The sequence below is a fragment of the Colias philodice genome, chromosome 14, assembly GCF_061535455.1.
Source record: "Colias philodice isolate Cphi_HAF_F1 chromosome 14, ilColPhil1 Martin Lab GWU primary, whole genome shotgun sequence".
NCBI classification, from domain to species: Eukaryota; Metazoa; Arthropoda; class Insecta; order Lepidoptera; family Pieridae; genus Colias; species Colias philodice.
The window spans coordinates 6,992,072-7,016,570 of NC_143099.1; the positions used below are offsets into that span (position 1 = coordinate 6,992,072).

General features: G+C 33.4%; 3 protein-coding genes across 4 annotated transcripts; 1 reads left to right on the plus strand and 2 right to left on the minus strand.

The window, feature by feature from the left end:
• Positions 1 to 1,956: 1,956 nt before the first annotated feature.
• On the plus strand, positions 1,957 to 7,809 carry Cdk8 (cyclin-dependent kinase 8). Of its 2 annotated transcripts, none has more exons than XM_089703693.1 (9): positions 1,957 to 2,053; positions 2,228 to 2,529; positions 2,797 to 3,048; positions 3,643 to 3,832; positions 4,194 to 4,407; positions 5,134 to 5,302; positions 5,713 to 5,829; positions 6,240 to 6,312; positions 7,194 to 7,809. In XM_089703693.1, the coding sequence occupies exons 2-9, from the start codon at positions 2,284 to 2,286 to the stop codon at positions 7,319 to 7,321; spliced, it is 1,389 nt and encodes a 462-aa protein (XP_089559819.1). In that variant the 5' UTR covers positions 1,957 to 2,053; positions 2,228 to 2,283; the 3' UTR covers positions 7,322 to 7,809. The 2 variants fall into 2 exon arrangements, with proteins under 2 accessions (XP_089559819.1, XP_089559818.1); XM_089703692.1 differs by having other exon boundaries at positions 2,000 to 2,057.
• A 604-nt stretch (positions 7,810 to 8,413) lies between these two features.
• LOC149482920 (uncharacterized) lies at positions 8,414 to 15,894 on the minus strand. The gene is made up of 3 exons (XM_089703694.1): positions 15,803 to 15,894; positions 9,428 to 10,441; positions 8,414 to 9,081 (listed from the first exon to the last, which is right to left on the minus strand). The coding sequence occupies exons 1-3, from the start codon at positions 15,834 to 15,836 to the stop codon at positions 8,918 to 8,920; spliced, it is 1,212 nt and encodes a 403-aa protein (XP_089559820.1). The 5' UTR covers positions 15,837 to 15,894; the 3' UTR covers positions 8,414 to 8,917.
• A 611-nt stretch (positions 15,895 to 16,505) lies between these two features.
• Positions 16,506 to 24,343, minus strand: LOC149482921 (trypsin-3-like). Its single transcript, XM_089703558.1, has 7 exons — positions 24,153 to 24,343; positions 23,602 to 23,761; positions 23,220 to 23,336; positions 22,838 to 22,963; positions 22,208 to 22,405; positions 19,431 to 19,686; positions 16,506 to 16,519 (listed from the first exon to the last, which is right to left on the minus strand). The coding sequence occupies exons 1-7, from the start codon at positions 24,257 to 24,259 to the stop codon at positions 16,506 to 16,508; spliced, it is 978 nt and encodes a 325-aa protein (XP_089559684.1). The 5' UTR covers positions 24,260 to 24,343.
• Positions 24,344 to 24,499: the final 156 nt, after the last annotated feature.

Genomic DNA, 24,499 nt, shown 5'->3' on the forward strand with positions numbered 1-24,499 from the left:
TTTATATTTTTTTACGATAACATTAAATTCACAAGTAGAGTCAGGGCAACTAACTAAAATATTGATGTCTGGAGTGGACACTGGGAGCTATAGTTCCCACCTTTCCAAACTTTTTACAGTAGAGAACAGATGACGGGATATATACTTCCCACCGAAAAAAGGGTACTTCCCCCCACTAACCCCTTTTTTGTGTGTATTTTTGAAATCTACGACCCAAAATTACCCAGGAACGTATATTACTTTTTTGTTAGCTCCTCCACAGGCTCGCGTTTGAATAAGGGTTAAAATATGTACTTAAAAGTTCTAGGTCAAGTCGTATTAAATGACAAAAAAATCTATGCCTTTTTTCTGAAAAATTGCTCCTTTAAATTATCATTTTTCTGTTCGATTATAAAATCGATTAGAATCGAGAACTGTTGCATCAAATGAACATCACTAACCACAAAATTGGACAGAAAAATGAGAACAGAAAAATGAGAAGACGCTATTCATTGCTTATTATCATACGATACGCTATCTTTACCGTGCCAAGTAAAAGCCGCAATGCATTCCGAATCATTCCGTATGGTTTTGGTATCCATGTTTGTCACGATCGTTTTCCACAGATATTCTTTATTTGATTTTAAAATAAATAGTGCATATTCTGATTAGAAAATTACTTACCGGTGGAAGGAAACATCTCCGATAACTCGGCCACTCACAGCTGTGGAGTTTCTACAGTTTATAAAGGCGCAATTCGGCATTTTACTTTATTCAGCTTCACGTCTTTCCTTGGCGAACTGCAAGCGCGGACTGAGTGTAGGCCAGCGTCAAGTAAGTTTCATAAACTTAGTTTGGACACGGGAAGTACATACACTCTTAGTCTATCTTGATACATGTCTGTGCAAACAACCAACAACCAACCAATTTAAGGCTTCTTTTGGTACTAAACAGACCGTGTTTTCCAATTACAGCACTAGAGCGCATTATGCGGCATAATGCTTAACGTTGAATGTTCCAACTACAGCAACGCTTCGCACAATTGAGCACTCTAAAAAAAATTATTGATTGTTGGAAAAAAATTTAAAGCTTTCGTTTCATTGTAGTTTTTTCGAAATAATCAAAGTTAATTCAAATTGTGTTAAAAAAATAAATATAAGTATGGATGAAGGTACTTACAAACATTGACTTTTTTTAATATTTCACATTTAAAATGTGAATACAATTTCATTTTAGAATTCGAATCTACAAACAAATTTGTTTACAGGAATATACAGTTTGCATTTTATTTTAAACTTGGTGCATTTGAAAACTAATTCACGTTCCAACTAAGCATCAGCATAATTCGGCATTGTGCGCCACTGAGTCGCATTATGCTCTGTAATTAGAGCATATAGACACAATACCTATAGAGTTACTGGGTTTTTTCTTTTTTTTTGTAATGCTTGTTATAAATTAAAATAAACAATACCAATAAACCATCAAAGCTATTAAGTTAAAAATATTTGATTTAATTTACTACAGATTCAATATCAATTTATAAATATAGAACTGAAAAAGTGTGAAAAAATGATGTTAAGAATAAACTCTGGTTAATTTTAACTAAACATAAAACTAGAAAGCTAATTACTACAATTAAAAAAGCCTCGGAAAAAAAGCCTTAAAAACACATTTAATTACCCGCTTTACCCGCTATATTTCAACACACTCCGGTCAATCTGCTAACCCGTTACCCGCCTGACCTCCATCTCTGCCGTATTATTATAGTACTCTTTGCCTCCATCTCTAACCTTGACAATTGACAACTATATTACATGCTCTGTGATTGCCCCCAAACTGAAAAGACCATTAATTTAAAATACATTAAACATGTTCACATACATGTTCATGTTTTATATGGTTTTAAATTAATTTTCGAAAGTGTATCGAACACCGAAATCGACCAAAATGCTAATTGCTGTCAATTGTCAAATTTGAAGTTTGAACAATAATCGTCAGACATCACTATCAGTCATCATCACTTCATACTTCAATCAATTCAACAATCAAGTACCTACCTATCAACAAAAAAGCCGTATGTATGTCAAAATAAAATCAATTTTTAATAATTTTCATACGTAAAGAATAAAACAAGTTTATATTATTTAAAATGTATAAATAATTGAATGAAAACTAATCACATAAAATATTAATAATAATCATTTATGTTCAATACCTATTCCATATCCTTATTCCTTTTGATATTCAGAAGAATTGAAGGATCGATATATTTTAATTAAAACTTGGGATAAACAATAGTGGAAGATGGGTGATAATTTTCAAAATAAAACCATGGCGCCGGTAATGATGGATTATGAGTTTAAAATGAAAACGCAGAATGAACGATCTAAAGTTGAGGACCTGTTTGATTTCGAAGGGTGTAAGGTCGGTCGTGGTACTTATGGTCACGTATACAAGGCTAGACGTAAAGATGGATCGGACACAAAAGATTATGCTTTGAAACAAATAGAAGGCACAGGACTTTCTATGTCAGCTTGCAGAGAAATTGCTGTGAGTATTATTATTTCGACTAATTCAAATTTTACAGCTGATAAAATAATGCTGATAGTATTTTCTCACAACCACACACTTTTTGTTGTTTTAAGAGGTGCACACATTAAAGTTAAATGTAATATAATATTCTATGTGCAAATAATTGTGTGCCAAATAATAAAAGAAGCAGCAGCTTCATTAATAACAAAGCTTCTGGATTTTGTTAATTATTCTGTGAACAGATGGAAGAATTGTCACCACTACTATTATAATATTTCTTTACAGTTGCTCCGTGAACTCAAACATCCAAATGTTATAAATTTAATAAGGGTATTTCTTTCGCACACAGACAGGAAAGTGTGGTTATTATTTGATTATGCTGAACATGATCTGTGGCACATCATTAAGTTCCACAGAGCTGCTAAAGCTAATAAGAAATCAGTTATGGTTCCAAAAGGCATGGTTAAAAGTTTGTTGTACCAAATTTTGGATGGAATACATTATTTACATTCAAATTGGGTGCTACATAGAGATTTGGTAAGTGTTTTCATTAACTAGTCTAATGACTTAATAATTAAAAAACTCAACAAACAATTATCTCTAATTACACTATTTGTGAGGTAATTTTGTGTAGTTAAAAAAGTTTTTGTTTCAATGTCTTTTTATTGACTAATTAGTATAGATTACTAATTTTTAAAAAGGCCTGAAGTGAAGTTACAAAATAAATATGTAAATATATCACCTTATTGAAACTGATATTTATACATGAAGATAGTTTTCGGTCATCAGTTAATAGGTAGGCATCAGGTAATAGAGCTATGCCATATTGTGTTACCATAATATATTTTTTTTCAATACATTTAAACAACTTTCTCTGAGAGTGTATTTAAACATCTCAAAATTTCTAGTCCTATCTGATATATAAGTTTCTATCATAATTTCAATAGTTGTCTGAAAGAGGAGTTTCTACAAATTAAGCAGGCTTTTCATGCAACAGACTTATTAACAAATCCTTATCAATATTAATTAAAAAACAGACCAAATTGTAATGTATAAAAAATTTAGTCTATTATTAAGTTTCTAAGCAAGTGACATCTTCTGTATCAATTACCATAGAATTGTATATTTTAGAAACCAGCAAACATTTTGGTGATGGGCGAAGGTCCAGAGAGAGGTCGTGTTAAAATTGCCGACATGGGATTTGCGAGATTGTTTAACGCTCCATTAAAACCCCTTGCTGATTTGGACCCTGTCGTAGTTACATTTTGGTATAGAGCACCAGAATTGTTATTAGGGGCTAGGCATTATACCAAGGCGATTGGTAAGTGTTGCTTAAAGTCTATGAGAGACTTGTTTATTTATAGTTTTTATAGTAAACTGATTATCTCGGGCTTAACTTTGTCTTGTTACATTAATATGTATAGATTGATCAATCAATGAGTGAATAATAATACAAATAGCTTATATGAGGTTATTGGTAGCTAGCAAAACCTACCCGCTTCTATATAAATATGAAGTAAATATTTTTTCAGTATCTACATATTTTTGTGAGTCATTTATGTCTAAATAATTAACATCTCATTAAACAGTATTTTCATATTGTAAGTTACATTGTGTTTTTCTAGAAGATTAACTATATATTTCAGAATAATAATTCTTTCAAATATCTTTTTTATTTTCAGACATATGGGCAATAGGATGTATATTTGCCGAACTGTTAACATCAGAGCCTATATTCCACTGTCGTCAAGAAGACATAAAAACAAGTAATCCATACCATCATGACCAATTAGATAGGATATTCAATGTGATGGGTTTCCCTCAAGAAAAAGATTGGGAAGACATTAGGAAAATGCCAGAACATGCCACCTTAGTTAAGGACTTTAAAAGATCTAAGTGAGTATTGAACTTAAGAATAGGGTATGAATTATGATCTTATGTATGATATTATGTATTCGATTTTATATTATACTAGGTGTCCGCCCGCGGCTTCACCCGCGCAGTCAAAGAAAAACCCACATAGTTCCCGGTCCCGTGGGATTTCCGGGATTGCGTCATTTTCCCGGGATAAAAAGTAGCCTATGTCTTTTCTCGGGTATCAAAATTTCTCCATACCAAATTTCATCAAAATTGGTTTAGTATTTTAGGCGTGATTGAGTAACAGACAGACAGACAGAGTTACTTTCGCATTTATAATATTAGTATGGATGAGCTATATTTTGTTCATGTTCCTAAGTTAGATTAATTCAGCATTTATGTTGTAACTAACAACTGTTTAGTTAAATCATATTCTAATAAATTCAAGGAATCAGTTGAAAGGTTTAGACCGTATATTTTAAGGGATATAAGATGTCTTTTATGATGATAATGCTAGATGATAATGAAATTTATTTAATATTCATTATCATTATATCTGTCTAAGCTAATTCCTATTTCTAAGTCTATTAATTGTGTTTTAACACAACCTCTTAATTGTGTTTTAAACTTGAAAAACTTGAATGAGCTTATGATTGCATCAATGTAAATTATATCATCTAAGAATTAATATTGTGTTAAATAAATAAATAAATAAACCAAAACTATACTATTGCTGTTAATACTAAACATTTTAATAAATTTCAGCTACCAAAATTGCTCTCTAAGCAAATATATGGATAGACACAAAATAAAACCAGACAGCAAAGCGTTCAGTCTACTTCAGAGGCTACTGTTAATGGACCCCAATAGACGAATAACATCGGAACAAGCTATGCAGGATCCATACTTTTCCGAAGATCCGTTACCTACACAGGTGAGTTTATTATTCGTATGTGTGGCTTAATTTTGAATATTACCCATAAAGTCATTCAAATTATGCGTGTAAGAAAAAAGTAAATTGTGTGCTCTTGTATTTGTATTTATTTATTTTTTAAGCAATAAAGAATTTTCATTCATTCAGTCATTTAAATATTGTTGTTTGCTAGTATATAAAATTAATCATTGAAACTGCAGCTTTCTCAAATAGAATAAGATATATACTTTGCGTTCATTTTATTTCTCAAACAATAATTACTTAAATCAAAGTTAAAAACTAGGAAATAAATATCATTTTATTTACCCACCTTTTTTGTCCCCCCATGTCTTCGTTATAATACAGGTAGGTACATATAAATATTTCAATTTATGAAAACTTATTCTAAGCTATTTTTTTTTTATTTACAGGATGTCTTTGCTGGATGTCAAATACCATATCCAAAACGTGAATTCTTGACAGACGACGATCAAGATGATAAAAGTGATTCTAAAGCGCGACAGAATCAGCAACAACAACAACCTAATGTGAGTTTATTGTTTCTTTAGTTGCTCAATTATTTATGAAATATAATTTCATAGTTCAGTCATATTGGGATGAAATATAATTTCATAGTTCAGTCATATTGGGATGAAATATAATTTCATAGTTCAGTCATATTGGGATGAAGTATAATTTCTAGTTTAGTCATATTGGGATGAAGTATAATTTCATAGTTCAGTCATATTGGGATGAAATATAATTTCATAGTTCAGTCATATTATTATCTATCTACTATCGATTATCTGATATTTTTGCGTATTTGAATATGTTTATGAGATTAAATAGGGGTTTTTAAACTTATAACTAATTTATACAACTGGATAAATTTTACAGCAGTATTTCTATTTTAAAATTGAATGTGTAAAATCTTTAAATATGTAATGTATGGTTACAGACTCAACAAAACCAAGTACAAGCTAACAGCCACGACCACGCTGCAAATAACGCGAAAAGGATGAGAATGTCAGGTAAGAAATATTATTGGTTTTGAATTTAGAGAAATGTTTAGAGTTTAGACTCTCATAAAACAGGCTATACCGGGTGCAATCGTTAAGTGTGCACAGGCGATTATTCCGTAACTATTGCAGATATCAAAAAACTTTAAATTGATATCGAAAGTACTAAACCTAATGAGTAATAAGTTTTTAAAAATAAAACAAGAAATATCTAAAAATTTTACTTTAAACACTGGATCCATGTCCTTGTTGACTCTTAAGTATTAATCTGTCTACATTTTTATCATAAATTAATCTAATACTAATATTATTAAGCTGTTTGTTTGTTTCTATGAACGCGCTTATCTCAAGAACTACTGGTCCGATTTGAAAAATTCACACATATCATCACGCTAAGACCAACAGGAGCGGAGCAACGCGGGTAAAACCGCGAGGCACAGTTAGTAAAATATAAAGTACAATAATATCTGTCGGGATTTATTTGTTACAGTTTACACTCACTGTTGTGCTGATATGATGTTGAATTTTGTTTTATTTGCGTTGTTTGTTGCACAATAAAGAATATTGATTTTATGTATGTAATTTATAATTAACTAGATAAGAGGTCCGCCCCGGCTTCGTCCGTGGTACATATTTCGCAATAAAAGGTAGCATATGTCCTTTCTCGGGTATCAAAATATCTCTATACCAAATTTCATGCAAATTGGTTCAGTAGTTAAGGCGTGATTGAGTAACAGACAGACAGACAGCGCATTTATAATATTAGTATGGATTATATTTATCGTCGCCTAGTACCCACAATACAAGCCTTAATTGAGCTTACTGTGGGACTAGGTCGATTTGTGTAATAATGTCCTATAATATTTATTTATTATTTATTTATTAATTTCCAGGGCCGAATCAAGGCAACAACAACCAGGGCAACCAACAGGAATTCCATCAGCAACAACAGATGATGTTCGGCGCGCAACAACAGGGCGGCGGCTCGCAACAACAGGGCAACTTTCAACAGCGGTTTTGAGGCTAAATTTTTAACTATTTTTGAAGTGAAAACTTCTTTAGCGGCTTTGAGCACTTTTTCTGTAATGGGTATAAAATCTTAAACTCGCGTCAGGACACGTGAACTGATCGAAAAAGCGTAAGACGGATACCATTCCCAAAATATCAAACATGCTCAACGTTAATAATCAAGTTTTCACTTCTGCCGGCACTCCCGGAGTGCAACCCGTCTTTATTTTATATGAAAACTTGTAAATATTATCGAATCATAGTTTCAGATGTAAGGAATATAACTGTAATTGTAATACACTTTTTTGGTTAAGAATTTTTTTTAAGAAATCAAATTTGAAAATTTGAAATATTAGCTGATATTTCGAATAAAATCAATTTTGCAGTGATCTAAGTAGTTATCGAAAAATTTGAAAGAAATGGAAATGAAACATTAGACTCCTTTTATTAAATTACTAATTTATATATAATACTCGCGTAAGAATAATCCCAATAAATAACATTTCTTTATTGTATTCATTGAAATTAGGCTGGTTTTCATTGATTTTATGTTCCAAAGCATAAGCATAAGCATAATATATCATTTTTGGTGCAGGTTTAGTTTTGAATACTTTGTTATACATTCATCACTTGTATTTATTTTTATAGACAGTTTTTTTGTATAAAAGATAAGAAATATCCGATAGACACTATGATGATTAAAATACTAGACTGAATATACATATTCGTGTTTCCATAGACAATAGACGTACTATAAATAATTAAGTGCAAATAAAACTATTTGTATGTATGTAATTTTTTATTTAACATTTTTATATTATTAATGTTACAAAATACCTTAAAAATGGACGGATTAGACATCACGATTTAATTTTAGCCTACGTTAAATATATTTTATTGCATTTTTACAAATTTCGACATACTTGAAGACTGAGATGTTCAATTTTATACTATGTTTTTATAAAATTGTGTCTATGAAAGTATGTAGAAATTTAGAACTTAACATGGCGTATCATCAGGTATATATATATATATATATATATATATATATATATATATATATATATATATATATATATATATATATATATATATATAAGTATGTATATATAAAAACTTTATGAGAATTATATTACTACTACTACAATAAGGTCAGCCTTTTGTTGAAAGGATTTATAATTTATATCAGTTTATAAGAGAAAATGATTTAAAGTGACTTAAAGCATCGTTGGCCCTAATCGTCGTCGTTTGTACGTATAGACTGGCACTAATCTAACATGTGTTAAGGGCCTTATGTTCTTAACTTCGAATATTTAACATACAATAAACAACTAAACTTACATTAGTACTCAAAAATTGTCCGAAACAAAACTCTGCCTACGCGTCTATTACGCAGTTTTGTAATGAGCGATACAATGGATTTTGAACATTACTGCCATGAAATAAGGTGCAAATTTCAATGTTTACAACACCATTCGGATATTGTTTGACGGCCTGATGGACGATAGTGAGTCTAGTTGTGTATAGTACGTCGCTTCGAATTAAATCTCGTACAACTTAACTAAAATGTACATAACGTTTACCTTATAATAAACTAAATATAAAATACTTAACGTTTCAAAGAAGAGAATTCCACAACAGTTTCGGGTCCTGAATGTGAGACTGTGTACTGGGCTTTGTTTAAGTCTTCTCTCTTTATTTTGTTCTTTTCAACGGTGCGGATGCGTGTTCGTAATCTTCCGCATCGGCCATCTGCTACTTTGTCGTATGATGCTGCAATAAATAAATAAATAAATTATTAGCATAAAAATGTATTTTAATAAGACTTATATTAGTTTGTCGTATTTAATTAAAACGCGTTGTTATACTAATTATATTTACTATCAGAGTATTCGTCATGACGCATATACTACTTAAAAATTAGCTGAAATGTAGTACTCACATAGATAATAGATTAGTATTGTCTGAATTTATAAGTAGGCTTTGGTTTGTTTGGTTACCACACAAGATAAGATTAAGCAAACATACAGAGGCATTTATCCAACATACATAGTATTGCAAGGTTTTATAGTTGGGTCAACCTAATTCCCTAGGTAAGTAATAGTTAAATTGTACTTACGTTGTTTTCTAAAAGAATTGTGGCAGGCCATGTGACATAGAGACGGGAATCCTTTTAAGGTATTAGAATCGATAGGAAACACTCCCAACGGACTGGCACAAATAGGATCCTTTCTGCCTTTACATGAATCCAAGCATATCTCATAGTCATTTCTGCCCTTTGGCGACTTCCTTCTTCTAGTCGTTGTAGGCCTTTTAGTAGTGGTTGTCGTACTTGGGTTGATGTGCAGGTTTGTGATAGATCCTCTAGGAGCTTTCAAACGTATTGTAAGGACGGGTTTTGGGATAGGGCTTAATAGAGTAGGAGACGATGCATTGTAAATTGGCTTAGGCTTCACTCCATTCAAGTCGCAAGGTCTCGCTCTTCCAATTGCTTGTCCTTGTTGTTGATTAAAAGGAATGTTCGATCTTATGGTAGGTACATACGGCGGCAATGTACTGTATGTTTGTCTATCCAGTAATGGTATAGGCGGTGGAGTTGTAGATAGAGTAGTAAAGTCACCAGTAGGTAACGGAGGTGGAGTGGTCGATTGAGTAGGGAGCCATGTTTGTACTGTAGATGGCGTTACAGCCACTGTTGGTGGAGTCGTTTGGAACGGCGAGTAGCTCTGACTTTGACTTGTTTGATAATTTCCCAAAATACTCGTTAGATCTGCACGTAAATTTGTTGTTTGATACGGGATTGTTGACTGAGTTAGTTGCGTAGATGGATCTTGCGTTGAACTTTGGATATTTTGATCCGAAAATATTCTAGGGAATTGGGTTTGCGTGTACGACGTGCTCTGCGTATTTGCTGGTCCCGTACTCCACGTGGTGGGCGGAGTTGTTCCCAATATATCTTGTGTTATTGGCGACTGCGTTGACTGCAAGACGATCACTTGGTTGTCCGGAGGAAATGTATTTTGCGAGAATATTTCAGTAATTGGCTTCGGTGAATAGTTGGAGTCGTTGATGAGGTTGACTGCGTACCATCTCGGCGCGGCGTTTGGTATTTCTGCTAGACATAGTTGTAACACTGAAAAAAATAATTTTCTCTTTACTTCCTATAATTGAACAAATAATTATAAAGGAATTAGATAAGTTTTTAATTGTTCTTCAAAACAATATAGAATGATGTGCATTTCTCCATATAATATTGGGCTTTTACATTGAAACAAACGCAGTACATTATTGTCATAAGCAGATGATATGATTTATTTTTATTTCGAAGGAGCATCGTCACATACAGCGTAACCGAAACTGGTTTTCAAGGCCCGCTTTTTGCAAATATCTCCCTAAGGTCAAGTCCCTGAGCCAGGTATTTTTCCATTTCATTCATAAAGTATAGGAGCTCTGGATTTGCCAATGCAATAAAAAGATACATAAGGTATTCCAATCACGTTGGATAGGAATCATGGCCTCAGTCCTTGCAATTTATATTCTCCGCGTTATCTACTCATAAAATACTTGTTATACCTATAGGTAGTGAAATATTTTCACGCATAGAAACGTAAATAAATAGTATCAAATTTATTTGATTCAGAAATAACCGTGTCATAGATTGAACTAAAATTAAAATTGCTTTTAATGTATACGATAACATAGTGCCTACTTAATATTAATCAAGAATCAATCCCACATGCGACATTCCTCAATAACCGAGTTAGATTGTATACCGTTTGATTAACACAGAATTTCGCGAATACGCACGTCAGACAGTTATTACATGATGCAGAAATGTGTATACATATTTATAAAGCTAGGTGCTTATGATTCGATGCAAGCAGGCATTACATATACGTAACAACGGGTTTTGTATAAGCGGTTAAATCATGTTAATTTTGACAATGAAACCCTGTATTTTATAGAATAGGTAATCCGTGTTAATACTCGTTAAATAAACAAAATTTTCCTTTGATTATGCTAGCGTAAAGTCGTTACTGCATTATGAAAAAATGCGGTAAATATGTGCGTCAATTATTAAAAGCCTGATAGGATAGCCAATTGTATAACTGAAACGGTTAAAATTCCTAAGAAATAAATTACTCAGTAATTCGATAAATTATATGAAAATCGATATTACATAAAAATCATTTATTACATTTTGGGAAACCGAGTAATCAATTTGTGTTAGGTAATGTTATGTTAGATTCTTATTAGAACTGCGAAGGAAGTGAGGGATTAGTTATAGGTATTTTATCGATTGCTGGATCTTGCATGTTGTCCGCGTTTTTATTGACAAAAGTTTTAATTTGGCAAATTTCCTCTCGTCTTCCATTAAAATAAGGAAACAAATACTTACTAGTTATATGACAAGAATTTCATAGAGGGATTCAATTATAATCATTTTAACTAAGTATATATATTTTTAGTTATTAAGAATTTTGTGAATGAGCATAAAACGATATAGGATGTTCTCATTGATAACAATGAATGTTAGTAACAATTATTTATCATAATATATATCGCTATTATAAAATTTAAGTGATAATGTTACCCTGTAATTTTATAAAGACAGAACGATTGCTCTATAATAGAGCTTTTCTTTATGGACTCTATATTAACATGGCTCTATACACAAAACTCCAATGCAATACAAATCTACAGCTCTCTTATTACAACACAGAGTAATCATAAAACACGCACTATTTAAACTTGCACACTCGTTAAGATCACACTTGGTGTGAAAGTGCCGGCATCTATAATGAGTCACAAATGTTATAATTATGTCACACAAGTATCGTACAATTATTATACGTACACTGGCTTAGATACTATGCTGTCTTAAACTACCACATTACCAATAAAAAAAAATATTATAAATGCCCTATCTACGCGATTTATTATTTTTATAGAATTTATGTAGCAAATTTGGGGTATCTGTCTCATTTCAATAATTTTTAAAATCAACTCTACATGAAAGCTCCTTTACTTTTGTTATAACAAATTGTAGAGTAATTGATAGAGCGCAGTAATGTTCCCGTATTAATATAAATTATTGAGGATGAAAATCGGAAAGTATGCAATGCTGTCGAGAAAATAAAGTACTATTTCTTGAGGGCCAGCATCACGCTTTGAATTAATATACCGTTAGGTACTTGACAGAAAAGTGATGATTGATGTTCAAGAGATTCTGTTTTTTGCATATTTTAAGTTTTTGTACGTAAAATTTCAAAGTAGGATAATAATATATTTGTATTTAGCAGACATTAAAACAACATTGCTCAATGTTGTTATTGTATGTAATAATAAGTTTATCCGATCTATATCTGATTCCATTTAAGTACTAGACAGCTGGGTTTGTAGTGAGTCATTTCGTAATTATTTAACAACTAGACTAGGTTTTCTAAGAGTCAATTACTCATTGACCCAAAGCTTTCTCTATTAAAATTCAGTAACGGTTCAGGCCTCATTGCTTATGATTAGTTAGATAATAACTGTTAATTGTTTTGGTACCTATCAATAACTAAGAAGTAGGTAATAATAGATTCTGAGTTTATAAAAACTTGATAATAAAATCAATCTTGAAATTTCAAAATATTTTGATTATTTGCAATAAGCGAGGTATAAATGTAAATATTTTCTGAGCTTTGCGTTTATTTAATTAATTTTTATTTATGTTTGATGACTCTTCAATAACTACATAATATTTTGTATTATAAGTACCACAATCGTGAGGGGGGTGGAATATTCAAAGGAAACGTATTACATTATGTTCTATAGCCAGCTAATAAGATAATAGCAGCGATAGTTTTATGTAAGTGATACCCATGTACTAATTAATATAATAGGTGCGTGTATATGCATTGTTATACTAATTTCTAAACCAATTAAGTAACATGCAACATTAATTTGGGATATTTCATGTAAATTTAATTTTTACGCACAAACACCCATCTGTACTTTGTCACACAATAAATCTAATAAGGGGTTTAAACATAATCGAGCTTACAATAAATATATAACATTTAAGTAGGAGTCTTGTTGTAAGGTAACATAGTTAATGTTTCGCTTGTAGCTAAACAAAATAGTACATAGTAATAGGTATATTTGGTATAACTATTTAACAAATATATAATAAAAATATTATAATAGAACATGATACATTTAACACATATAATAACATATTTCCAACAGAAACCTATACAGGGTGGAAGGTTAAGATGGGGCATGAAGGGCAGGTACCTTAACCGTTGTAGCTACATGAAAACGTTCTTAGGAGACTATCCTTAAATTCTTGAGAAATTTTAATCTGCATTCACAGATTTTTGAAAAAATGTACGGTCAGCAAGGAAATCGGCAGTTTTCAAAAAAAATTTTTTTGGATCCAGTTTCTCATGGGGATCAAAACACTCTAAAAGACCAACTGAGGTATGAGTACTAGAAAAGTCAGAAATCGTGAAATCGTGAATCGTGAAAATCTATTTTCATTCATGAACAAGTAAAAAGACAAAGGCACAGCAGCATAACATGCCAGCGACGCGGGGCGTGAGCGGGCGGTGGCTGGCAGCTCGTGCACGAGATGAAAAATTATTTAAATTTGAATATTGAACGAACAGGTCACATTTTTATGGCTTATTATTTTAACAATAACACATAGAAAACAAAAGTTACCAAAAGTTACTCTGTCTTCACTAAAAATGTCCTTAAATAATTTGGAACGTTTAGATCTGTTAGTCGCTTACTTTTTAAATAATAAAAACCCAACAGTTGCATTGGCATGGTACAGGAATAAATACCCAATGCGACATGTACCGACGCGAAAGGTTATTGCGAATCTTGTAAAAAATCTTGTCAGCTGCTACGCGCTCAGTAGTAAAACGAACAAACCTATGTTTACGTCAAAACGGTGACCACTTTGAGCATCTCATATCATAAGTTTTATGTAAATTATTTCAAAAATTATAAATTATTATTATTAATTCAGGAATTATCACCACTTTAAATGTTGTTTTTGTTATTATTTTGTTATTTTTTATTTTCTTTGACAACCGTTTAATTAAATTAATGTTTCTTCTTATTATCAGTATGTGTTTTAATAATTAGAAACAAAAAATATTGAAGCCTGAAAATCTCTTTGGAGTTTTCTATTAGCGCATCTTTTGTTGAATCACTTATTTTCTTAGTGAATGTGTGGAAATAGTTTTTCACGATTTCTGACTTTTCTAGTACTCATACCTCAGTTGGTCTTTTAGAGTGTTTTGATCCCCATGAGAAACTGGATCGATTGGCATCAAAAAAAATTTTTTTGAAAACTGCCGATTTCCTTGCTGACCGTACATTTTTTCAAAAATCTGTGAATGCAGATTAAAATTTCTCAAGAATTTAAGGATAGTCTCCTAAGAACGTTTTCATGTAGCTACAACGGTTAAGGTACCTGCCCTTCATGCCCCATCTTAACCTTCCACCCTGTATATATTTTACTGTTAGGTTGTTTATAAATATTAGTAGAGACCAAGTTTGTAGAGTCTTAGGGTGCACTCACACACATCAGTCACCGTCACGGCACGTCACCGGACAGGATTAAAAAAAAATATGTATCAATAGTTCTAGTATGACTCTGTTCCCACACGACAGTCGCCGGCACGAAATCTATCAGTGACGTCCCCGGTCAGGCACGTCAAATAATCTTTCCATACATGTATCATACTTTTATCCCCACTCACCCGGTGCCGTCACGTCTCAGTTCAGTCAGCGTCGTGCTACCGTCAATTGCTACATGTTCTCTAGCGTGACACACGTCTAATCACTCACTAACCTGATGTATGTGTTCAATGATTCAGTCAAACCGGCGACGTGACTGACGGACAACATGACGGTGACTGGTGTTTGTGGATACGTACACAAACCGTCACCGATCAGTCATCGGTGACTTGACGGTGACTGATGTGTGTGAGTGCACCCTTATTCGTATTATAGTTATGACACATATAATATCTAGAATATAGACAATAACAGGAAATCGGTTGTATCTAATGTATTATGAAAAAATAATGATGACGGTAAAAATGGTACAAAAAAATATCTAATAATACAAATTTATAAGCCCGTCGCCGCGGCTGGTCGCGTATTGCGATTAAAACAGCCACGAATAAAGTGGCTAGCGAAATCAAGTTAAAAGTAAAGTTGAAATAAACTCTAGAGGAATTTATATGTTTATAACCAAGTACCAGAAATGTCACAAGTAACTGTTGAAAAGCGTCTTTCCATAACTTTTCTTAGTACACACCAAGGACGTCAAGTTATTATTTACCTAACACCTGCATTCCACTTATGTTTATCAATAAAACGGAATAACTTACAAAACGCGGTGAAAGTTTTGTATAGGACATTGTTGTATCGAGGTTGTCACAGTTCACTGGTCGCTAGGCTAAATTGTTTACGTGTTTGTACTCACATGTTATAACGATGAGCGAATATGCGTGCTCCATGCCGGCTGGTCAGGTAACGACTGACTTAGTATGGGAATTGGAAATGCGTTCGCAGTAAGGTACGGTCCGCACCAAGTTCGGATGAAAAAACCATCGAACCAACCGTACCGTCAATAATAATAATTATGTCCGGCGGACCACTGTACACATGATCGAATATGGTCCGGAGCGCACCAAGGTCACGGTGCGGTCCGTACCAAATTCGAACGTCTGTTTATAACTTAACTGTAGTTCGTGTCTGTTACGAGCTGACTGTATGCTATGTATATTGTACATGCTAATAGTGAATTATATGAACACGTGTTGATGATAGTTTACTATGATGAACAGTGTGAAATGCATGATGTATTATTGATAGGCAGACTAGTTTATGTAGAGTCGCTAGTCGAGATGAAGACTTTGGTTGACAGTATTTTCATCACAATTTTCATTCAATTCGGCTTTGAAGTTATAATTTGTAATGATTTCAATATTATTGTTTCAAAAATATCATAGGTAATAATGCTTTTTCCTTGTATCCATTTTTTAATTAAAAGTAATGCAGTTTGGAAGAACTAGCTTGTATTTTATCTTAGATATTGTTCTTTGAAAAAATACTTTTTATCTTCAACGTAAAGTATGGACAATGTAAGAAAAGAAAGAAGTTTTAATAAAATCTAGTCAAAATTGTCAATTATTCTGTCCTGAAAATTACAGAAACAACATAGAAAGATTTATAAACAATTCATTCAGTTACGATTATTCAATGTTACAATTCTAAAGTGTTGTTACGAGTGATTGTAATTTTCCTAGTGATTAATTTATCACGGCTAGTAGAAAGTGAATTGAATGGATCTTTACGGAAGGTAAGTAAACGATTTATCAATTCATACAAAGTAAATAAAACTATAGAAAAACAACTAACCTTAAGAACTTTAGAACACCTGCCAGGGTCTTTAATAATTATAATATAAACATGTTAAGGTTAACTACGAGATTAGTTACATTAGTGCTAGTTTCTATAACGGTTTCTTTTTACGAATCAAAAAATTCTCTTTGGTTGAAGAAAGCATACCAAATACTTAACTTCTATTATTATTAATTTTCAGAAACATTTGGCCAATGTAACTTTAACAAGTTTCGACACAAATAGAGCATCTCTTGGCACTTTGAAACACCATGTAAGCACTTGACCATTTCTTTATTTGCATTTACCGTTGTGCATTTAATTTAACTAGGTACATATAGGTACATATTTCCAGTGGGACTAATTTGAGCAAAGCATAATAAGCCTATCATTAAGCTGATCTAATTTCATTCCTAAACAAACAAACAAACAAACAAAAATACTTTATTGTGCACCACAGAGAAAAGTACAAGTAAGGACACAATACATTGTTAATAAAAGAGCACAACAGGCGGTCTTATCGCTCAGACAGCGATCTCTTCCAGACAACCTGGTGGACAAGGAGACGCAGTGCAAAAGTAGTAAAATAAACAGGGCAAAGTGCACTAAAAACAGAAAAAATACTACTAAAATATATATAATATATTTATATATAGATATTAATTATTAATATAAGCATACAAATATACATAAACATAGATACACATATACATACATAATATAACTATATAAATAGATACATACATATATAATACAATATGAAAATACACATACATATATAAATACACATACATAAAATAAAAAACGCACACCGACGCAATTGACTAATAAAATAAATAATTAAATACCAACTAACTAATTCGATAAATAAAATTGCTTCAGTAAGTTTTTGAACGTAGATAGAGATTGAGCTGCTCTTATGTCTAAGGGTAACGCATTCCAAAGTCTAATGGCACGCACAGTGAACGAAGAATTGTAAACGTGATTGACATGCGGTGGCATTGCTAGACGATGTTTATTAGAGAAACGCGTCGGGTTGACGTTAGACACAAGGAACTCAAATCTCTCTTTTAAGTATCGCGGAGTTCTCGGATCGAACAGAACACAGTACAGGAGGTGAAGGATATGAGTATTTCGGCGAAGACGGATGGGAAGCCATTTGAGCTTAGTGCGAAACTCGGAGACGTGATCGTATTTGCGCAAGCCAAACACAAATCTTATGCAGAAATTCTGAAGGCGCTCAAGGCAGTCTAGGTGGTATTCGTAGAGGTCAGGATAGCACGCATCAGCATAATCTATGATAGGTAAAAGGAGTGTTTGGACGAGCGCAATCTTAGTCGGTATCGGCAGAAAATTACGTAAGCGACGGAGCGAACCCGCAGCAGCAAAAACCTTTCTACGAACCTCCTTTATTTGGTGATTCCAAGATAGACACGAATCAATCCAAATCCCCAGACACTTAATTTCGGAACTATACGGTATGGCAATCCCATCAACTATTACCCTAGGCAAAGTAGAAAAGTCTATTTTGGATACAAAGTATTTCGTACCGCATATTATACTTTGCGTCTTTTTTGGGTTTACATTTAGGCCGTGACTAAAACTCCAATCAACAATAGTGGATACGTCGTCGTTCATTTTAGCAATAGCATTCGGCAGGTCTTCAAGCGAAGTGTGACAATAAATTTGAAAGTCGTCGGCATACATATGATAGAGAGAAGTGATGTTGAGGGATATTGAATTAATAAATAAACTAAAAAGAAGAGGAGAAAGCACACCGCCTTGCGGAACACCAGCAGTAACGTCAGCCCAAGAGGAAAAAGAATTATCAACTTGGACACGCTGCTGGCGTTCCTGTAGATAACTACGAAACCAATCAATATCTGTTGGAGATATGTTAAGAGAACTAAGCGTGCTGAGAAGGATATCATGGTCAACTGTATTAAAAGCATTACTAAAATCCAGAGATGTTAGTAGCGTAAGCTGTTTTTGATCCAAATGAAAGCGAATGTCGTCAGTGACTTTAACTAGAGCAGTAACCGTGCTATGACCAGGACGAAAACCGGATTGGAAAGGATTAAGGAGATCATACTTATTAAGGAAGACGCTAAGCTGCTGTTGTACTAAGCGCTCTAGGACTTTTGACAAGAATGGAAGGATAGATATGGGGCGGAAATCGGTGAGCGTAGAGGGTTTAGAATGTTTTGGCAGAGGGATAATGAAAGCATTTTTCCAAGCACTTGGAAAGGTATGTGAGGAAATTGAATAGTTCAGGATATGTGTGATTACGGGAACAATAGTATCTAGGATGGGAATGATCATATTACGGCTAATGCAGTCACTGCCGACAGCTTTTGAGCTGATAGCTAATATGTTCTTCTTAACATCACAATCAGAAAATTGACTAAACTTGAACGGAGGATGCAAAGGAACAGAGTCAGAGGTAATTCTATTTAAAGTACGCTGTTTAACATTAGCGTCGAAATTGTTAACATGAGAGGAGAAATGCGTATTGAGACTATCCAAGTTTACGCATGAAGGTAAGGAATTATTTGGGGATTTGCCAATACCAAGGGATCTAAGGAATTTCCAAACTTTAGCAGAGTCGCCGTCCTCGACCGATTTGTGAATATGGCGTCTTTGTGCATCTCTACATAGTGTATTGCAACGATTTAGAATTTTTTTGAACTTTTCCCGAAGTATCTCACTATTGTCAGATCTGAGCTTGGATTTAGCCTTGGCTTTTGCTGCTAACAGTACTTTAATTTCCTCGGTCAACCAAGGAGCGGGCAGGTGTTTCAGTTTAATAAGTCGCAGCGGAGCGTGTCTATCAAAAAGCCCTATGACGAGGTTATTGAAGTGTTCGACTTTCTCATTCACATCTTGAGCCCCATAAATCACAGACCAATCGATCTCGGATGCATCTGCAATAAGACGATCTGGATCAATACCACTAAAATTGCGCTGTAGGATTATTTTAGGTTTAGGCTTAGGAGGGCGGATTTTATAGGAAACAAATATGAGGTCATGATAGGAGAATCCCTCAGCCGGACACTGTCCAAACTTAGAAATCTTATCGGGAGAGGAAACTAGTATTAGGTCAAGAAGGGAAGGGGCACAATTTGGAAAAAAATGCGTGGGATTGAGAGGGAGTATGTGTAAGTTAAAGGAGTTGACAATGGAACATAGCTTATGCGCACGTGCGTCGGATTTAAGGAGGCAGGTATTAAGGTCACCCATTAAGATAGTGTGATCATAAAGGGGAGTGAATCGGTCAAGGATAATATCAAATTTATCAAAATAATCAAAGGAAAGATGAGGACTGTAAAAAACACCGAGGAGTATTTTTGTGTGGGAGAGGGTTACCTCAAGCAGCAGATGTTCAGCTGCATCGGCTTTTCGGCATTCCTACTTTATTTTGTATTGATAAATTGACCAGAAAAATACAATGCTCATCAGACAATACTTTTCCTGTAGCGAGGTTCCAATACACGCCTCTGAAGCGAGATTTAGGAGAGTTTATAACTGGGTCAAATTAAGTAAAATAAATTTCAAAATCACGTTTGCAGGTATTTATATACAGACTGTACGATAAGTGGAATTTGCTCTACCGATCATTTTGTACTGGGAGCATCATAACTGAAGAAAGGGTTTTATCATCGGCCCATTGTTTTCTTACAAATCGGAAAAGGTAACTTTTGCTATCTATAGCACATTTTTCATGTACATACTGGTAATTGATATAGATATTTAATGTTGATTGTTTATAAATTACATGTACCTAGATCAGATTCTGAAATTTTAATTCTTTAATTAGATTTTAAGCCGTTTGTTTCGGTTAAAAGTCTTATTATTGACTTACTTTTTCTGCGTCTTTTTGACACTTATTTAAATCAAACCATAGTACTTTGCCCATCTAGGGGCCTTAGGATATTAAGTAAGAAATCAAACCATAGGTTAAAACGAGGTCTACACGAAATACGCGTAGTTGGCGGCATCCTGCATACTTTGACTCAACAGCCTCTCTCCCACGATATCCAACAGTGGAGGAACGTGAAACGAATACATTCGCAGAGGTTTTTCAGATTTCCTGCATATAACCTGGCTATTATTGTAAGTGATTTAATGTAAACTGTAATGTAATCTTAGTATGGAATCTTAACCATATACCTATATTTATAGATATGGAGGTAGTAGGTACTATGAATAAAGGAAAGTACCTATATCAAACCAGGGTATTGATCAAACATAGTTTTGAATTTCTGGGGTACCTTGTAGGTCATTAGCAAATTGATTTTCGACTAAGTTTTCCTTCTGGCAACTTTATATTTTGGTACCAAAGTTATATTGGTATGTATGTTTCAGATCATTTCTAAAAAATGGGATTTCAATCAGTTTGTGAATAAAATACCTTATGCTTTGAAAAATCAGGACTTCGATGGAATATGTATGGGTGTAGTACTGAAACCTACTAGGGTAAGTATATTCTGAGTAGGTGCCATTCATTCCAATTTCAAATAAGATTAGTATTTGTTGGCATTGCTTTTAATTGTTATATGTATAACATACTGTTGGATACTCTAAATTATGTTTTACTAATGTAGAGAAGAAGAAGATTCCCCGACTCGTACAACTCCACGATACCTTCACTGAAGAGATAAGAATATGGTATTGCTTAAAATTTGCAGGAAAAATTCTAGTTTTCTTTTGTTAACAGAGTTGGTCAACGGATAAAAGTCTTTATACAACTGATCTGAAAATACATAAACAATCGTCTTGTGAGCAAAAATTACTGCGATGCTGTTGGCAGTACTATTGTACTGAATATGACTCCAGGCTGTCTTCTACTGTAAGTACAAATACAAGAACATTTTTGTAAGAATATGTCCCTAAAATTCAACTTTTATTCTCTAAAATTGTCTGGCCGTTTCCTTTTCTTATGGGCCCTTTTCACAATGGGCAGCGTTGAGCGAGTAGAGGCAATGACGATGTTTACACTGTTTATAATGTATTCGTAATAGCTGTATTGGTGGCAGACATCGATGATCATTTGTTTGGCCAACGCTCCCGATTGTGAAGTGGGCCCATTATTTAAAATTGAATCACTGAGTAGCGTTGCAATATTAATTCTTTAATATTTTTTAAACAAGGAAGCAGAAGGTGCTGGTCTCATTTGCTTCGGCACCGGTGATCCTGCAGAAGACGAGAAACAGGGACTTTTAGTTGGTGTGACTTCAGTCATGTATCGAGGCTTGCCCAGTTTGCATGTCAAAGTTGGCTTGTTCAATAAATGGGTTACCGATGCAGCTAGCAAATTTAGCTTTAATGTGTATTTTTGTATTGTTCTTTTAGTGATGGGAAATAAATTGATTAATTTTTATATGGGTTTTCATTTAATTCAAAACTAAATATATCAGTTGAAAGAACTAAGCTACTTATAAATAAAACAAAGTCAAAATAATAATAAAGTGTATATTAAAATAACAAAACAAGTCGCTTCTCTAGCAAGAAAAATTTGACATGATTTGTTTTTTTCGATATATCTATAGAAGTAGGAAACGCGCGTAAAAAAAGACCCAGTGTGGTATCTGTGACCACTAACTATGCCGACAAGGACTCCTTGACCAGCTTTCTCGTTAGGGTCTCCTGTGTTCATACAGACGAGAGGCCCTCCGGAATCCCCCTGAAATTATGCAATAGGTAGTTATTAACAAGTAAGATGTCAAATGAGGAGGAGTCTTAGTGGCTAAATAAGAGTGATGACCAATAGCACTCATGCTTTTTTATATTATTTGGGAAAGGAATAAGTCTAATACCATAATGGGTATAAGTTTTGATCTGGACGGAGTTTTTTGTTGGTAAGCAACCATTTTTTATAATGATTTCCAACCATTTAGTATAATATATTCGTGTGATAAATTTCATACAGTGGGAATGTCCATAGAAGTTTATGTTACTAAATTAATTATAATGTGAATTGATTAATATTTTTACACGGATCTGAACTTCCGCACTTTAACGTATTTACTCTTTGAAATATTTTTTGTTTTACCTGTATTAAACTATGAATAAAATTATCGTAAAGCATTGATAATTGTGTACAAAATCTGCATACCTTGCCAACATCGGTTAGTCTACTTGATGTACAAACGAACTTTCTCATATTTTTTCTAAACATCCTGTTACAGGTCCTTATCGGAATGAGGTCCAGGTGAGCTAATAGTAACTTGCTTGAAGTGGACTGGAACATTTTTTTGATTTACAGTAGAAATTTATTTGGATATAAGTATCCTCCATAATGAGGATATTTTGTTTCAATTTAAAAAGGAACATCGAGAATAAACTCACTTTCAAAACAGATTTAATAAAGAGCTTGTAAACCTAATATTAGATATTACTATATTCATAAAAATGTTAAATCCATATTTTTATGAACTACAAGGACTACTAAGATACATACCACACACATATTATAATATGGACTACCTAAAACTTACTGATTTCGAAATGCGGCCATAACCGGACACCAAACATTTCCCGTGGTAGTCCGCGAATCGAGAAGCGAATGGTATAGCGTTCACATGCGTATTGTAAATAAATGGCGTAGTTGTAAACTGAAAATTATAATGTCCCTTTAATTATTAAGTAGTAAATTTGGATAAGGATATTTGAAGTTTAGCTGTTTAGCACAATTCGGTGCTGAAAATCGACTCGAATCGAATCTCATTCTCGAATTTCTCCTACGTTTTCCATCAAAGAATCAAGAACTAAGATGGTTTTCTAACCCTTCTTCATACCGATCCGTTTAAACTATGTCGGGAATAAATTACCTATGTACTTACTTGTTAGCTGATGAAAGAAACAGGAACTTTGACTTACTAATACAGCGATATCATCCTTCGGAAACTTGTAAGTTTTAGGATACGTGACAGTTTTGACCATCCTCCATTGACCAGATTCAGGCGAATCCGCGCCGTAGTAATCGCGATTTCTCAGATTACCCGCAACTGCGTATACGTGTGACACTGTCCGTTTAGATCTAGGAAATAAGAATTAAAATCAAGTTATTTAACTTATTTTATACCTAATTGAGGATAGAAAATGATACCTACACGCTTTGTCGACATACTTTTACAAATGCTATAAGAGGAAGTTAAAATTTAAGTAGAGCTGGAGATGTCAAAGAGTATTCTTTGACATCTCCAGTCAAATAAATTGACCAACTGTATTTCAGGCTCAAAACTAGGTTTTTGAACTACACATTTCTTGGTAATCGTGATTTGTGAAAAGACAGACAATGGCGAAACTCTATGGTATCTTTAGATATTATGTACCGCGAGCTGCGAGCCCCGAATGTTCAATATCTCAGAAAATTTTTATAAATGTTTCGGATATTTGAATTCATTTTCCCATTTTTTATACATTCTTACCCCTGAGATCCACAAAGTCTTTGGCAGAAATTCGGGTCATTCGCAAAGCAGTGCGCTGCGGACAGTAACTTGGTGTGTGCGATGATCACACCACCACAGAAGGTCATGTAAATTTTTTGACGTGGTATCTCCTTTTTAAATCCCACCTAAAACGTTAAGAACGAGTTGTATTATGATTTGATAGCATTGCATTGCTGCTATATGCTACTTTTGAGTAGGTAGATATAAACTTGATTTTTTATTTATAACGAGTTTATATTATAATAGATTAGGTAGATTATTATCTAAAACATATGGGGCTTTCAGTTTAATGCATTAATTATACGACATAAAAAGACTTCAAATAA

Excerpts from the sequence above, each read along its gene's own strand:
- LOC149482921 (XM_089703558.1), bottom strand. The coding sequence starts at position 24,259 with ATGACCTTCTGTGGTGGTGTGATCATCGCACACACCAAGTTACTGTCC. Across the intron at positions 22,964-23,219 it reads ATGGCCGCATTTCGAAATCA|TCCACTTCAAGCAAGTTACT; the intron begins GTAAGTTTTAGG and ends AAAATGTTCCAG. Across the intron at positions 19,687-22,207 it reads CTAGAGAAGCGACTTGTTTT|CGCAATTTTAGTGGTATTGA; the intron begins GTTATTTTAATA and ends ATAATCCTACAG.
- LOC149482920 (XM_089703694.1), bottom strand. The coding sequence starts at position 15,836 with ATGGAGCACGCATATTCGCTCATCGTTATAACAT. Across the intron at positions 10,442-15,802 it reads TTCGCTCATCGTTATAACAT|TGTTACAACTATGTCTAGCA; the intron begins GTGAGTACAAAC and ends TATTTTTTTCAG. Across the intron at positions 9,082-9,427 it reads CAATTCTTTTAGAAAACAAC|CATCATACGACAAAGTAGCA; the intron begins GTAAGTACAATT and ends TATTTATTGCAG.
- Cdk8 (XM_089703693.1), top strand. The coding sequence starts at position 2,284 with ATGGGTGATAATTTTCAAAATAAAACCATGGCGCCGGTAATGATGGAT. Across the intron at positions 2,530-2,796 it reads CAGCTTGCAGAGAAATTGCT|TTGCTCCGTGAACTCAAACA; the intron begins GTGAGTATTATT and ends ATTTCTTTACAG. Across the intron at positions 3,049-3,642 it reads GGGTGCTACATAGAGATTTG|AAACCAGCAAACATTTTGGT; the intron begins GTAAGTGTTTTC and ends TGTATATTTTAG.